The 14,784-nt window shown below is 44.9% G+C and overlaps 1 protein-coding gene across 1 annotated transcript in view; it reads left to right on the top strand.

The window, feature by feature from the left end:
* LOC112102936 (semaphorin-3D-like) overlaps positions 1-14,784 on the top strand; it is a 156,640-nt gene that overhangs the window by 128,935 nt on the left and 12,921 nt on the right. The window contains exons 2-5 of the mRNA XM_029910822.1: positions 6,161-6,232; positions 8,053-8,094; positions 9,678-9,835; positions 12,305-12,369. Coding sequence (XP_029766682.1) covers positions 6,161-6,232; positions 8,053-8,094; positions 9,678-9,835; positions 12,305-12,369 — 337 coding nt within the window. The remainder of the gene's footprint in view (positions 1-6,160; positions 6,233-8,052; positions 8,095-9,677; positions 9,836-12,304; positions 12,370-14,784) is intronic.

Here is a 14,784-nt window from a genome sequence, read left to right as displayed (position 1 = left end):
AGCCCCTCCCACACCCCAAAGCCCTCATCCCAGGCCCCACTCCAGAGCCCTCACCCACAGTCAGCGCCCCCACCCCCACCTTGTGCAATATAGGGAAACTGTTAAACGCTTACTGTTTCCAGTCTATTTTTACATTATTTTAAATATATATATATTGGCTTACAAGGGGTGTGTGTGTGTGTGTGTGTGTGTGTGGCAGGGGGAGGGGGAGGAGGAGGAGGCACGTGGCACTTGGACCCATTTTGGTCACCACCAAAAACTATACAAACCTGCCACCCCTGGGCTTGGGTGGAAGTGGCAGGGCTGGGGGCTAGCCTCCCTCAGCTGGTGGTTCACACTCCCCCTCCCCCCCCCATGGCAATGGGATTTAAGCACCTACTTCTCTGAATTGGAGCCTATGGCCTACCTGGAAATTATTTTAATGTATGTTCTAAATCTGACTGAAGACTCATTATCTTCAATGATATTTGGATCAGGTCCTAACTAGTTTATAGTACAGTAGCAAAACAGAATAATCTGAACAGAAAAGCTGAGGTTTTTTTTCTTTTTTTAATTGTAGAACCATTTGATTTTCGGTTAAAGGCTCAAAAACTTAAAGTTTAAGCCAGTAATGAATTACTTTAGTCAAAACTATAAATCCCTAAAAATGAGGCGTTATAATAGAAGTGCTGACAAAACCTTAACTAAAAGAGCACCAGTGGCCCTGCTAGGATAATAAAATAACAAACAGAGGAGGGAAGTTAAGCCTGTTGTGGAGGAACCTGCACAGTCTGGCTGTTTGTTCTGGTTTATTGAACTATTCACTGTGGTGTTTTTCAGTGAATGCACAGTTTATGGGAATGCATTATTCTGTGTAGGTTTGTGAACCAAAAAAAAGTGATATGTGAGACTGGAGGGCATAAGGGACTGCTTTGTTGTAAAGAGTAGCTGCAGTGTCTGTATTTTGTTTCTTTATTCCCATTTCTATTGCTGCTATGGAAAGAGAATAGAAGTTAAAACCTGTACATGTTTGATAATTACATACTGTACTGTAATGCCTATAGGAATCACTTAAGCAACCATATCCTGTCTCCATGCAGGTTTGTGTCTGCTGAAGTAATCAGCCTAATGCAGTATTCATAGTAACTCACTCCGTCAGAGAAAAGGACGAGAATTAATGCATGGTGAAATTTACCAGAGACGGATGGCATGGGAAGGTCTGGGTGAAGTGGCTATGCAGAATGGCCACTGCACCCCTGAGTGCCAACATGCTGGCTCAGAATGTTGGCGTCAAGGGGAGTGTTGGGTATGGCTAGGGGCAGAACCAAAAGATCCACGCTTATTTGGATCTAGTAGGTGGAAAGTGCTTCAGGAGAGGCATGGAGTATCTGCACTTGGAGAAGGATTTCTCCTCCCCCCAACCCTGCTTAGTTCCCCCACGCAAAGCCCAGATTTCATTTGTGTGGGTGTGCGCATGTGGGAGTGTGGGAGCTGGGAACAGATTTAGACAGGGTGTGAAGTTTATCCATAATACCAGCTACACTGTGGTTTCTTTCATGGGTGCAGTTCTGCTCAAAGCTTCATGAAGCATGCACACTTTGAGCCTGTGTTCCTTTTTTATACTCGGCGTTCTTCTTTGCCTGGATGCACCCACTTCATGCTTTACAAGGCACCTAAACCTGCCCCCATCTTCTCTCACCATCTGTGACTGTCCACTTTGGGTTATGGTAGGATGTTGCAGGTTTTGCTAAGGCAGAGTTCAGGTTCTTCCTGGCCTATGTTAGGCAAATAATCCAGGATATATGACAACAAATCAATGTGACAATTTGCAAAAAAACCACTGAATTTCAACCCCCAAACCATGAATCCCGTCTTTACAACTCCCTGCCACAGAAACATTGAGAAGTGTGGCAAAGAGGTTATGGTGGGACCCTCCTGCTTCCCTGAAAACTGTCTAGGTTTCCCACATACATGCTGCCATTGTCTTAGTGGTGGCCTGGTATCTCCTCATCCCTCGCAGAGGTATCTGTCTGTACACTCCTCCATTCCTTGGCTCTTCAGAGCATGTCTCCACTATTTCTGGGAGTGAGCCTCCCAGCCCCGCTCCACAGACGTGTACTAGCAGGGCTCGTGCTTGCACCCTAAAAATAGCTCTGAAGACATTGTGGCTCTGGCTCTTAAGCCCTCTCCCCTGGCTTCAGAGCTCAAGATTCAGCCTACACAGCAATTTTTAGAATACTAGCATGAGCCCCACTAACACAAGTCTGTAATCCCAGGTTGGAAGGCTTGTTCCTTAGCAAGACAGCTGGGTGACCAACTGTGGCTGGAGCAGGGGCAGGGGCAGTGGCAGGCTGGAGCAGGGACAGGCTGGAGCAGGGGCAGTCTGTCAGAACTATCAGGCAGCTGGGGGTATCCCCAACAAGGTAGTGATCAGGGCCGGATTTACACCTTACGTACCCCTAGGCACAGCATCTTCAGTGTCCTCCCCCTCCTCATGTGGCCCTGCCTATAGCCGCCTGCTGCCTCATGTGGCCCTGCCTGGAGCCCCCTTCCCGCATCCTCATGTGGCCCTGCCTGGACCCGCCCTGCCTGGAACCCCCCCCCGTCCCGTGTCCCCATGTGGCCCAGCCTGGAACCCAGCTCCCATATCCCCATGTAGCCCTTCCTGGAACCCAGCTCCCATGTCCCCATGTAGCCCTTCCTGGAACCCCGCTCCCATGTCCCCATGTGGCCCTGCCTGGGGCCCGCTCCCACGTTCCCATGTGGCCCTGCCTGGAGCCCTGTGGCCCTGTGACCCCCCCCATCAGCCCTGTGTGGCCCACTCTGCCTCCTAACTTGGCTCCAAAAAGGCTGCTGTGACTTTTCACTTGAGGAAAAAATGGACCCACCGCCCGCCTGCTAGCTGTTTGCCGCCACCCACCAGACCAGTCAGTCTCAGCCAGCTCAGGCTCTTCTGGTGCCACAGCTGCCTCTGGTGGGAGAAACGTGGAACTGCAGCACATTTTCTGCCAAAAAAAGAAATTATGCCTGGCTAGAAAGTCTCATATTTGGCAATACCCCTAGAACGCCGGGGCCCCCAGGCATGTGCCCACTGTGCCTAATTGGAAATCCAGCCTTGGTAGTGACCTTGAGCATACTGGAGTTTCTGCTTTAATTAGGAGCCTACATATCTGACTTGGGTCACCTGGTTAGACCCTTGCGTGTGGATTGTCTGGACCCTTAGGACTCTGACAGGTAATGACAGGTCAGACTCCGGACAAGGATGACTCATCCGGCTCAGAACACGTATCACACTCCCAAACGCAGAGTAGACGTGCCCTCAGAGGGCAGTCAAGGTAGCCTATAAAGCAGGCCTATTCACTTTCCACCAGGGGCGGCTCTATGGTTTTTGCCGCCCCACGCACAGCAGTCAGGCGGTTTTTGGCAGCACACCTGTGGGCGGTCTGCTGGTCACCCGGATTCGGTGGCATGTCCGCCGGTGCCACGCCTTCAGCGTCCCTGCCCCGAACTACTGCCGAAGCCGCGGGAGCGGCGGACCTCCAGCAGGCATGCCCCTGAAGGCAGCCTGACTGCTGCCCTCCCAGCGACCGGCAGGCTGCTCCCCGCGGCTTGCCGCCCCAGGCACGAGCTTGCTGCGCTGGTGCCTGGAGCCACCCCCGCCTTCCACCTTGCTGAAGCATCTTCACTAGCTTGCTGGGTCCCATCAGCATGACCGAGAGTGAGATGGACTAGGATTTTAGCATGAGGAAGAACTTTAGTGTGGCTTGCTCTCACAGCACAGTTGGCTGTCCAGGAACAAGCACTGCCCAATCATGGAGAACCTTCATTGCTTTGCCTCTGAATGAAGTCTTTCTGACAGCAATTAAAGGAGGAAAATAATCATGCACTTTCAAATACTGTGAAACCCCTACAATTCAAGTATAAAAGATACATCTGAAGCATACACACACACACACACACACACACACACACACACACACACACACAATCATTCATATTACACATGCTGAAAAGTTATGAAAAAATTAAACATAGATTCAGAAAAGGTAGATTTGTTGCCTAACACAGAGAATATTGTTTGGCATGTTCTACAATCTGCATTCAGTTTTGTGCTATCCTCTACTGCAGTAGGTTTTCATACAGAATGAACTTATATTAGATCAATAGCTAACCTCCTGTCGGGTTAGCTATTGATAGATAGCACTGACATCTAATTCTTCAATGTAATTCTTCTTTAGATATTTAGAGGTGGCTAGGTACCATGTAGTCACTAGGTGGTGCTCCATAATTTGAATGTAGAGAAAATTATTAGCTACAGCACCTGTTAGTTTAAAAAGTGAGCTCTTCTTTTTTCAGAAGTACATGGTTTTATTTCATTTTATATTTAAATCTATCCTGTGGAAATTCAGGCTGAAAGATAATATTTCAAAGATTATATAATGAGTGCATAAAAATACACCAAATAACTTGGGAGGTTTTGGTCACCAGAAGATCAGAAGCTTAAAATATGTTTGAATGTGTTCAACCAACGCTGCTGGAGAATTTAGAAAGGCTGCCTGTTATGTATAGATATTCCAGCTGCAGCCCTTTGTATCTATGCAACCCTAGATAAGGGTGTTGACATTACTAACACAGAAGGCAGGTAGTGACCTTTTCTAACTTCCACTTGAAGTCATCAGCTGTAGTCTCCTACTTTGCTTTAAAATGTATTTTTGTCGTTTTAATACTACTTGTTTTATATGTTGATTTAAAACTACATATAATATTTAGTACTGAATGGGCTTGATTCAGTCCTGCCTTGCATCTTCCAGACATCCAGGCCATGTCCCTTCACCAGCCTATGTGTTTTGGGGGCAGGGTTGGCTAGCTCCCTTGCAATGGTGGGACTCCACCAACTGGAATGTACAGCACTGGGGAGTCCAAGTAGATGATCGAGCCTGATATCTTTAGTAGGGATTTGCAAATATCAATGAATTTTATCTTCCCTTTGAGGTAGGGAGGTGTTTTAATTCCTGATGAGTTTGGGAAACTGAGGCACAGAGTTTCTGAAAGCCACCCAGGGAGTCAATGACAGAGGTGGGGTTAGAACTCCAGCATGCCTAACGCTCAGTCCAATACTCAGTTCACTAGACTTCCAACCTGCCTCCCTATGTGCACTGTATTCTGTCAGGAAAACGTGCAACCCATGCACAGGGCTTTATGCAGCTCATGAGTCCCGTGTTTAGGCCAAGTGGGATGTGAGTGTTGCAAAGGGCCTTGTTCAGGCACACCTCTCAACTGGGCTTCATTTTCAGGGGTGCCACTCATTGCAATCCCAAATACTTAAATGCCACACAGCTTTAGTGTCCCTTCACTGTTATGGTTGGAATTGATTTACAGCAGAAATGCAGAATCTTGGAGCTGAGGTGATCCAAAGAGTTATTTAAACTAAAATAAAGGATCCCACTGCAATTTAAATTTCTTGCGTGAGTTACATTTCTGTATCCCTGACTTTGGGTCACTGTCACACGACATGTCCCACATTTGGGCCTCAGCAGGTGCTTAATGCTTTGGGATCTTAAACAACTGTTTAGAGTCATTTTAAAAGCACTTCAATTCCGTTTTAAGTCTGATCACACCACACTGCATAGGTAGTCACTAAGACTCCCTATTCAGCAAAGGACCTTTGTGGTCCCTAAAGCTGTTTAAATAGATACGTTCTTACTGAAAAAGAAGGATGATCCAGTAGCTAAGCACTAGAGTGGGACTCAGTAGACCTTAGATCAAATCCTTGCTTCCCCCACAAATTTCTGTTGTGAGACTGGGCAAGTCTTGCTGTACTTCAGTTCCCCATATGTAAAATGGGGATAATAGCACTGTCTCACAGAGTATTCTGAGGTTAAGAAAAAACAGTTGTTTAAGATCCATTAAAAATTGTGAGTTGCACAGACACTATAGTGATAGAGGCCATACAAGTACCTAGGATGGATAGATGTATTTAGAAAGCGAATTCCTGGATACATTAAGCATGATCTCTGATGTCTAGTTTCTTTCTTTTTTTATCTTCTTTCTAACTGATGTTTAGAGCATCACTTAGAAAAAGAATGGGAAGGGGAGTTAATACAAAGTCAGTTAGAAACAGAACCGTACTTAAATACTGAAACACAAGCATTGCTTTGTATACTACATACCTTTGTTTCAGACACAGGAACGGTCTGAAAGTTGTGGCATTACAAAGGAGAAGTGGACTGTGGAAGAGCTGCAGATTTTCAAGGTAAGCATTAACAGCCATTGGGTGTTTAAACATCATCAGAGAATAGTTTAGGGGAGTTTTAAACCTTGTGGAGTTCAACCTCTGAAGCAATTCATTTCTCAGAACTAGTGCAAGTTCCCAAACTTATTTTATTTTTAACATTGAGATCCTTTGGTTTTCCAAAGGTGATTGAATCAAAAAGAACATGAATTTTCAAGCTCCTAGGAAACTGCTGCCAATTCTTGCAGTTTTATCATGTCTCACCAACACTGCTTGATTTTTAGTGTTTGTCCTAAAGCCTCAGCTTCTGGAGTCCTGCGATCCCCGTTATCATTTGAAAAATGTTTTCAAGCCTCATGGTTGTGGAGAAAACCTTGAAAACACAAACAATCAAATTTAAAACAAAGAAACAATAACCATGAGGCAAATAAAATGAACCTAATATCTATTATTTTTAAACACTAATTATTTTTAAATCAATCTCTTGATTTGCTTTGTTTTGGGGTGGGTTTTTTTGGAGCTTGATTCAAGGTTTAGTGTGCTTGGGGTTGGCTGGTAGAATGTCCGAGAGAGAAGAAATCCACTAAGTCATGCCAACACCAGTGAGTTGCCCATAAATGGTATCTATATTGGGCCAAATTCTGCTCTCTATTACACTGACATAAATCCTGATTAACTCTGTTGATGGAATGGAGTTGATTTTGATTTACACCAGTGTAATGGAGAATAGAATGTGTCTGCTGATTTATTTTTTCATTCAAGTGTTTCTCTCCTCCTTTTTGGCAGTCTCTTGGTGTTCCCCTTTCATTGTGTCCAGCTCTACTTCATTTTTCACGTTACTGTTTTGTTAGTGTTTTCCTTTCTCCCCACCATCTGCCCTTTTTTCATGGACTTTCTCCTAAGGACAGTGTGAGCCCAAGAACAGTGGGGTCATAGTCAAACTTTCCAACCCAAAATCAGGGTTTGAAATCAGACACAATGAGTTCACCCACCATTAGTACGGACTCTGTAAAACTGATATTACTGAGTTAATCTCTCTATGTGCCTTTTGATACATCATCTATAGGATGAGAATCCTAAAGGCTCTCAATGTCCTCTTTCCAGTGCAATGAACACCAATTATAAATATTACTTTGAAAATATCAAGATTGCTCGACAGTCTGCCAAGTAATCAGGAGTTTCAGTATGTACACCAATTTGCTGCATTCTTATAACATAACGTCAAGGGCAAACATGGCATATCATATTTAACACTAAAAGGGTTGGGGTTTGCTCAGCAGACAGTCCTCTACTTTATAAATATTTCCTCTACATATTTTTAATACAGAAAATTGAAGAGGAGAGAGCAGCTGCAAACTATTTATTATTCTTAAAGTCACATCAACACTAAACAATAGGCTTAGATGTTGCATTATGTGATAGAGCATAAATAATATACCAGGACCATCCTGTTCTTACTACAGTTATTGGCACAACATCCACTCACTTCACTAGAGGTAATATTCACCTTTGGTGCAGAGGAGTAAAGTGCATCCCTTCCGTCCCATTTAAACCTTCAGAATAGTTCTTAAATGGAGTTTTTAGACTTGGTGCTGGCACTCTGTGCAGGGTGAATTACAATCTTCCTGGATAAAAGTCATCTACTGGCAAGTAGCAGAGAATATTTGCTGGCAGTCATAATTTCTGATCTCTTTTTCACATCTGCATAAACCAATTAAATTGATCTGTAGTTTTATTTATTTTGTTGTTAGGCAGGTATTAAGGTATGTCATCTTTTCTATTAAAGACAGAAGCAAATGTCAATGAACAGGTACACTGACATTCACTCATTAATTTTTCAGCATCCATCATTTATCTCAACTATGGAGATGTCCCTGAAGCAGGTAATTCACACACTTGTTTAATTCACATGAATAGTTTGGTATTTTGAGCATTTAGCTTGTTGCTTTGCTGGTGACATCTGTTGCTTATTGGCCAAACTTTCAAAGGCTGCCACTTAAGCTGCATCTGGAAAGTATAGTGTGAACTAGTTTGCCTGGAAAATTGACATTTGCTTGCAAATAGTAGTTTGTATGCCCAAACTGGTAATTACTCATGGATACAAATCCTTAGTCATATGGATGTGGGATTTGTGAATTAAGTTAATACACACATATTTTCCAGACACAACAAAAATTGGACTCTGTATAATCTATCAATTCAACGAGACATTAGTATTATTTTACTATTGGTTATAGTAGCGGTATTACAAGCAGCACCATTAGGGATCCCAAATAGGGATCAGGGCCTCACGGTGCCAGGCATTGTGCGTACACATAGTAAGAGGCAGTCCCCAATCTATGAGCTTACAGTCTAACTACCCAAGTCACAAACGGTGGGAGAAAGGAAGTATTATTATTCCCCATTTTACATACCGAACTGAGGCACAGAGTGGTATAGTTATTTGCCCGAGGTTATCCGGATATCATGTATTCCAGGTCAGTGTCATGATTAAAGTCAGAAGGGACCACCAAACCATCTAGTCTAACCTCCTGTGTGTTACAGGCCATCTACCAAACCATCTAGTCTGACCTCCTGTATGTTACAGGCCACCACCACCCAGGACCCGCACACTAAACCCAACAACTGAAATTAGAACAAAGTATTACCGCCCACAGGAAACTGAATGTTATGTGCTACAGGCAGAGAGTAGGCGAGAGCCCGAGGTGCACAGTACCTGAGGTCCCTGCAATGGCAGGGAAATGATTAGGTGAGATATACCCAGGTAATCCTAGCAAGTGACCTGCACCTACATGCTGCAGAGAAAGACAAAAAGCCCCAAGGTCACTGCCAATCTGACCTGGGGAAAAATTCCTTTGCAACCTCACATGTGACAGTCAGTTAGACCCTGTGAGCAAGAATCAGCCAGCCAAGCACCTGAGAGAGAGAATGCTCAATGTCATCTCAGAGCCCTGGATCACCTTATCCAATATCCCATCTCCAGCCACAGCCATCCCTGATGCTTCAGAGGAAGGTGATAAATACATTGGAGGGGGGAAAATCCCTTCCTGACCTGTGCAGGTGACCGTCTGAAACTCTGAAGCATGAGCTTTTAGAAACATAAGACATAAACCAGAAATGAGCCCCACAGCTGTTGAGCTTAACATCAAGATCTATCTTCCTCTATCAAATTATTAGTAAAGTTACTTTTGTTGTGGATTGCTGCTCATTTTTGATACTGTAAATTCATGCCAACATCCTACCAGTGTTTTAGATCCTTGTCCTTCCAGTTCCATAGCCCCTTTCCAACATCATGTCATCTGCAATGGATGGAGACTGGCCAGTGCACACAGTGCCCTGAGAAACATTTTACAATGAATGTGAAATTCTCTCCCGTTCAATACAATCTGGGCCAACATTGCGAGGGTGGTAGCGAGAAAGAGAACATTTAAAATAATTGCTTGAAGAATGCTTGCCTGATTTGCAGCAACAATTGTACATTGGTTCCAAAGATGGATTGGTTCAGCTCTCCCTGCACAGATGTCACACGTATGGGAAGGCTTGTGCAGACTGCTGCCTTGCCAGAGACCCATACTGCGCTTGGGATGGAAACTCATGTTCCAGATATGCACCAACTTCTAAAAGGTAAGCAAGCATATGTATAGAGTTCCTATGGAAAATCCACCCACTCATGTTCTCTACATTAAGGGCTTCAGAGGTTCCGACTGAGTTTCTAGGCCAGCGAAAACAAGTTGCACTTTTTGAGCATGCTGTTTAGGGAAATTGTAGACATAACCTTGTCCATGTTTTGGTGGGAGTGCTATGAAAACAGTGCAGCACTTTAATATGAATAGCGATAACTGCGCTAGGGCGTCTAACATAACAAGATCACGATACTTATTGTTATGCTACATGTTTTAAGATACCAAGTTATGAGGCTAAGGGATAGATTGTGTCTGGCTCTGCATGAGTGTGCAAAGGAGGGAAGTGATTCAAGGAGCCTCCCATTCTTGTGCCTCTGCATGGGAGCCAGGCACAATCACAATGGGGAGTGTGACTATCACATGATACCCCTGGGTGGGTCATCCGCAGCAGGAACTGAAAGGATGAGCTGAGCTAAAAGACACAGGTCTCATGGCTCAAGTGCTTTAGAGTTTACAAACCTCTATCCATAGACTAGCGAGGAACAGAGAACCATAGTGTGTTGGTATAGGTTACACAAGTGCTTTGCTGGGCTAATACCAACTGCAGCCCCAGCCTCCCAAAAGAGAAAGGACCACGGGAGCCATATCTGAACTCTCCCTGAGCCAGATGGAGGGATTTCATGCTGTACTCTAGAAGGCTAATAGAGTTACTGAGTTGGCATTAGCTCCCCCTACTAGCATTCTGACTGGGTCAGCCAGAATTTCTCAGTTCATGCCACTATTCCAAGGTTTTTCCTCAGCCTCCTCTTCCACCCCTTCGATGAAACTGTCCTGTGGGCAGTCCTCATAATTCGTGCTCATGGGATTTAACTGATTGTCACATGCGAGGTTGCAAAGGCATTTTTTCCCAGGTCAGATTGCTGGCAGTTCCAAAAAATTGAAACAAAATTTAGTTTGAATCAGAATATTACAAAATATTCTCTCCTACCCCCCCACACGAAAGATTTTTTGGCTACAACTGCATTTTTTGGCATATAAACAATTCACCCGAAAAATGTTGCCCAGCTCTGCTTACAATAAAGGCCCATGGTTGCTGTCTGATGAGAGTTTTGCTTCCGTAAGGACTGCGGTACTGGGCCTAAACGATGAAATGAACTATTGTAGTTAATGAGTTGCAGGTTATTGTGTCATTCATTGTGCAACCATGTGCATTTTCCCCTAAGCCAAAGTGAACTAGAATAAATACAGAGAAATGTAAATGAGAAGAGAAATATAAAAGCTAAGATTCAATGAAGAAGTTATGCCCCATGAGGTTGCTGAAGGCTGCAGTGCTTTCTTTCCACTGCATGCGGAGACCGAGAACGAGGGCTCATTTATTTATAGAGCTCCCTGGCTTGGTGGATAGGTCAAAGCTTTGTGGGTGCGAGGCTCCAGAAGAAGGGATTGATGTTTTGCTTTGTGCACCTTCCATAGGTCAGTTACTTGCGTATTTTCCTTTAGCTCGGTTTAGCTATCTGGCACACACTGCTCCCAGCATATTTAAGTCTCTTCTCCAAATGGACACATCAGCATCAGGAGCCAGCTCTTCCACTTAGACATGGCTGTGCTTTGTAAGGGCCTATTGCCATCTCTGACACTGGCTCGCAGTGTCTCCTCAAGGAAGTCACTTTGCCGCTCTGTGCCTCAGTTTCCCCATCTGAAGAATGAAAATAATCAGATTTATCCTCTTGAGATCTACGGATGAAAGTTCGTAAGAGTTAAGTATTATCAATATTATTGTAATGAAACCTAAAAACAGTCACAGAGAGGTTAAGTAATTCGCCCAAAGATCACTACGCAAGTTAAATAGCAGAACTGGGAAAAGAATCCAGGAATCTTGACTCCCAATCCCCTGCTCTGTTCATCTCTACAGAAAGTTCCCCAAACCGTACGCTGTAGCTGCTGTTCTCAAAACTGTTCCGTAGGAAGCAGCACCTAGGCTTTGCCAGCATTGCTTGTTTTAGAAAATTCAGTAGTTGACATTACACTGTGTTGGCCTTGAATTGAGTCAGGAATGTGGTCTGTTGAAGCTCGTAGGTTTACATGACGTAGGTGTTGAGGGTTCTGATGGTTTCCAGGATGATCTGGCCCACCAGATCACAACATCTGTTCTGCCTTTGGATCTGGCAGAGCTCCTATAGCTGATTTGGAAGCTGTCTCTGCCACTTGATTGCCCTCCTCACCCTCTTCTAGGCAGATCTCTCTCCCCAGAGTGATTTTCTTAAATCACCGGCCTGTCTCTGTGCCATTTGTACAAATCTCTCTGTGCCACATGCCACTTGAGAGGGAGGCTGGATTTACTTAGGGCTGTAATTGCCAACGATAGGGCAGAAGTGCTGCGGTCCCACATCTGCCGAGCTCCTCTGCATTTTGTTACTGAATTCCAGCAATTATGCCTCAAGTGTTACACATTTTAATGCTCGTGTTATAGGCGAGCCAGGAGGCAAGATGTCAGATATGGAGACCCAGTCACCCAGTGCTGGGATGTGGAAGAAAGTAAGCATTTGCGCCTCTTCCTCCAACAAAATGTGTACGGTCAGTGTGTCTGTCTGTTTACTACGCTCTTTGGAACTAGGCCTCTGGAGATATCTGGGCAGCTAATGCCGAGGCAGTTAGAATCCCCAAATACTCTCCATTCAGCCCTCATCCAGCAGTTAGACTCACTGAGCCATGGGAACTTAAAAGAAGTAAATGGCGAAAACAACCCCCCCCCCCCCACACACTCCATGGGAGGGAGATACCACCAGAAACCCACATGAGGGGAGAAATAAGGCAATAGATATGAATACCCCATACCACACCATGAGTGAGATGCCAGGACCTCCACTCCTTTGCAGAGTATCTGGAGAGAGATCCAAGTAAGAAAACCTCTGAGGAAGCAGGAAATGCTCCTTCTTCCTCCCCTAATACATACACACACTTGACAAAAGTCCCAACCCCTGTTCCAGCTGCCAAACCCTCCAGCTCCCCCTCCCTGCAGCTACTTAAACACTCCCCCTATTAACAAGAGCCTTCCCCTTCCCTCAACAAGAAATCCCCCTCTCCCAGCTGCCAAACAGTCTGGCTCACTCCCTTGGCAACTGCTGCAGTTCACTTACAAAGTGTACTGTCAATTCTAAATCCTGCGGTTACGCTGCAATTTCTGTGGCAGCGTAAAATAAATGAAAAGCTTTCAAAACTGAAGTTTGAGTTAGTCTGGGGTTTTTACATTCAATTATTAAAATGAACAGCCCAGTCACAACTAGAGATGTAAAAGGTTAAACGGTTAACCAGTTAGCATTAGGCTTACTGTTAACTGACCTTAACCGTTAATCCCGGCAGCCCTGCGCCAGCGGGGGGGACCCCAGGCCCGGCTACGTGGGGCCGGCAGGAGCAACCCTGGTCAAGTCGGGCCGGCCGGCCAGAGGGACCACAGCCTCAGCTGCGCTGCACTGGCTGGGCTGGCGGAACCCCAGGTGGGCCGGAGTGACCCCAGCCCCGGCCACGCTGGACTGTGCTGCCAGCTGGAGTGACCCCAGCCCCCGCCATGCCAGGCCAGCTGGAGTGACCTCAGTTCATGGTTAACCAGTTAAATGATATCATTGTAATTGTTTAACCGGTTAACTTTATTAGCCAATATTTACATCCCTAATCACAACAGTATTGATAGTATTGCCAAGTTTAATTTTTGACCTAGTAGAAGCCGTTCCCTTTGATCTATCTCTGATAATTTTCACATCACTGTGGTGCTGGAAGCTTGCTGCGGAACTCAGCATATTTTGCGGCAAAAATTAGGGCTGTTTGCCGTGAAATCAAAGACCAGTCTGTTGCATGGTATACGGGGCTCTCACTGTGCATATATACTGCAGGGATCATTAAAAAGTCAGGGTGAAATCTTGGTTCTATTGAAGTTAACGGCCAAACTCCCATTGATTTCAATGGGGCTGGGATTGCACTCTCATGATCCACCCCACAATTACTACATAGTGGTATCTGAGATATGCCACAGAGCATAGGGTTACTGTAGGGATGCCAGCCTGACTGCTGCTGTCAGGTAGCTCTTTGTAGAGAAATGGTTATTGAAGTTATTGTCTTTGATGAACAAATACAAAATTACTTAGATGTTACACTAATATAAACTCAATCCTGAGCCCCAATATGGTGGCAAAAATGGAATGTATGGCTAGCTTTAGCAGCTAGGTGGGTATTTCCCCTGGTGCTGTAAAACAGGTTCAGATGGCCTTGTGCCACCCCACTTCCAGCCCCTGGCAGATTAATAATAATAAGTATTAATAATAGATAATAATTATATTATGATAGCACCTCCCAGCTCCAGTTGTGACTGGGGCCCTATTGTGCTAGACACCGTACCAACAGAGTGCAAGAGGCAATCCCTGCTCTGAAGATCTTGCAATCTAAATAAACAAGACAGACAAAGGCTGGGAGGGGAAACAACAGCACAGAGAGGTGGAGTGACTTTTTCAAGGTCATTGGCAGAGCCAAGAGAAGAAGCCAAGTCTCCTTACTTCTAGTTCAGTGCCCTATCTGGAACACACTGAGCTCCAGCAGTAACTGCCTAGTAGATGACCACTAAAAGGGAGTGATTTCAGGTAGCCTTGAGGCTGCTCTAAAGTATGCAGGGTGCTAAAGCAGTCCCTGGTGGCTCTCAGAATTGATGGAACTACAACCAGCACTTATGGCTACCCTACCTCTACTCTGCTTAGTCTCCACTGGGTGCACAGAGGATGGAGCAGAGGAAAAATGCAGGTAAAATATTGAATTCACCAGCAGTGGCTGTATCTCTTTAAACTTAAGTCAGTGGTACAGATTTTATTAACTGCTCTAAAAAACAGTTGCATTGGAGGAAAGTTAGCAGCTGCCTCTAAGTCCTAGCTGTTAGATTTTAAGCTAAAAGTTAAGTTTCCTTTTGCT

This window comes from Terrapene carolina, unplaced genomic scaffold (assembly GCF_002925995.2).
Source record: "Terrapene carolina triunguis isolate 2854851 unplaced genomic scaffold, T_m_triunguis-2.0 Scaffold68, whole genome shotgun sequence".
Taxonomy (NCBI): Eukaryota; Metazoa; Chordata; order Testudines; family Emydidae; genus Terrapene; species Terrapene triunguis.
The sequence above is the reverse complement of the archived record's forward strand: the minus strand, read 5'-3'. Positions and strand labels throughout refer to the sequence as shown.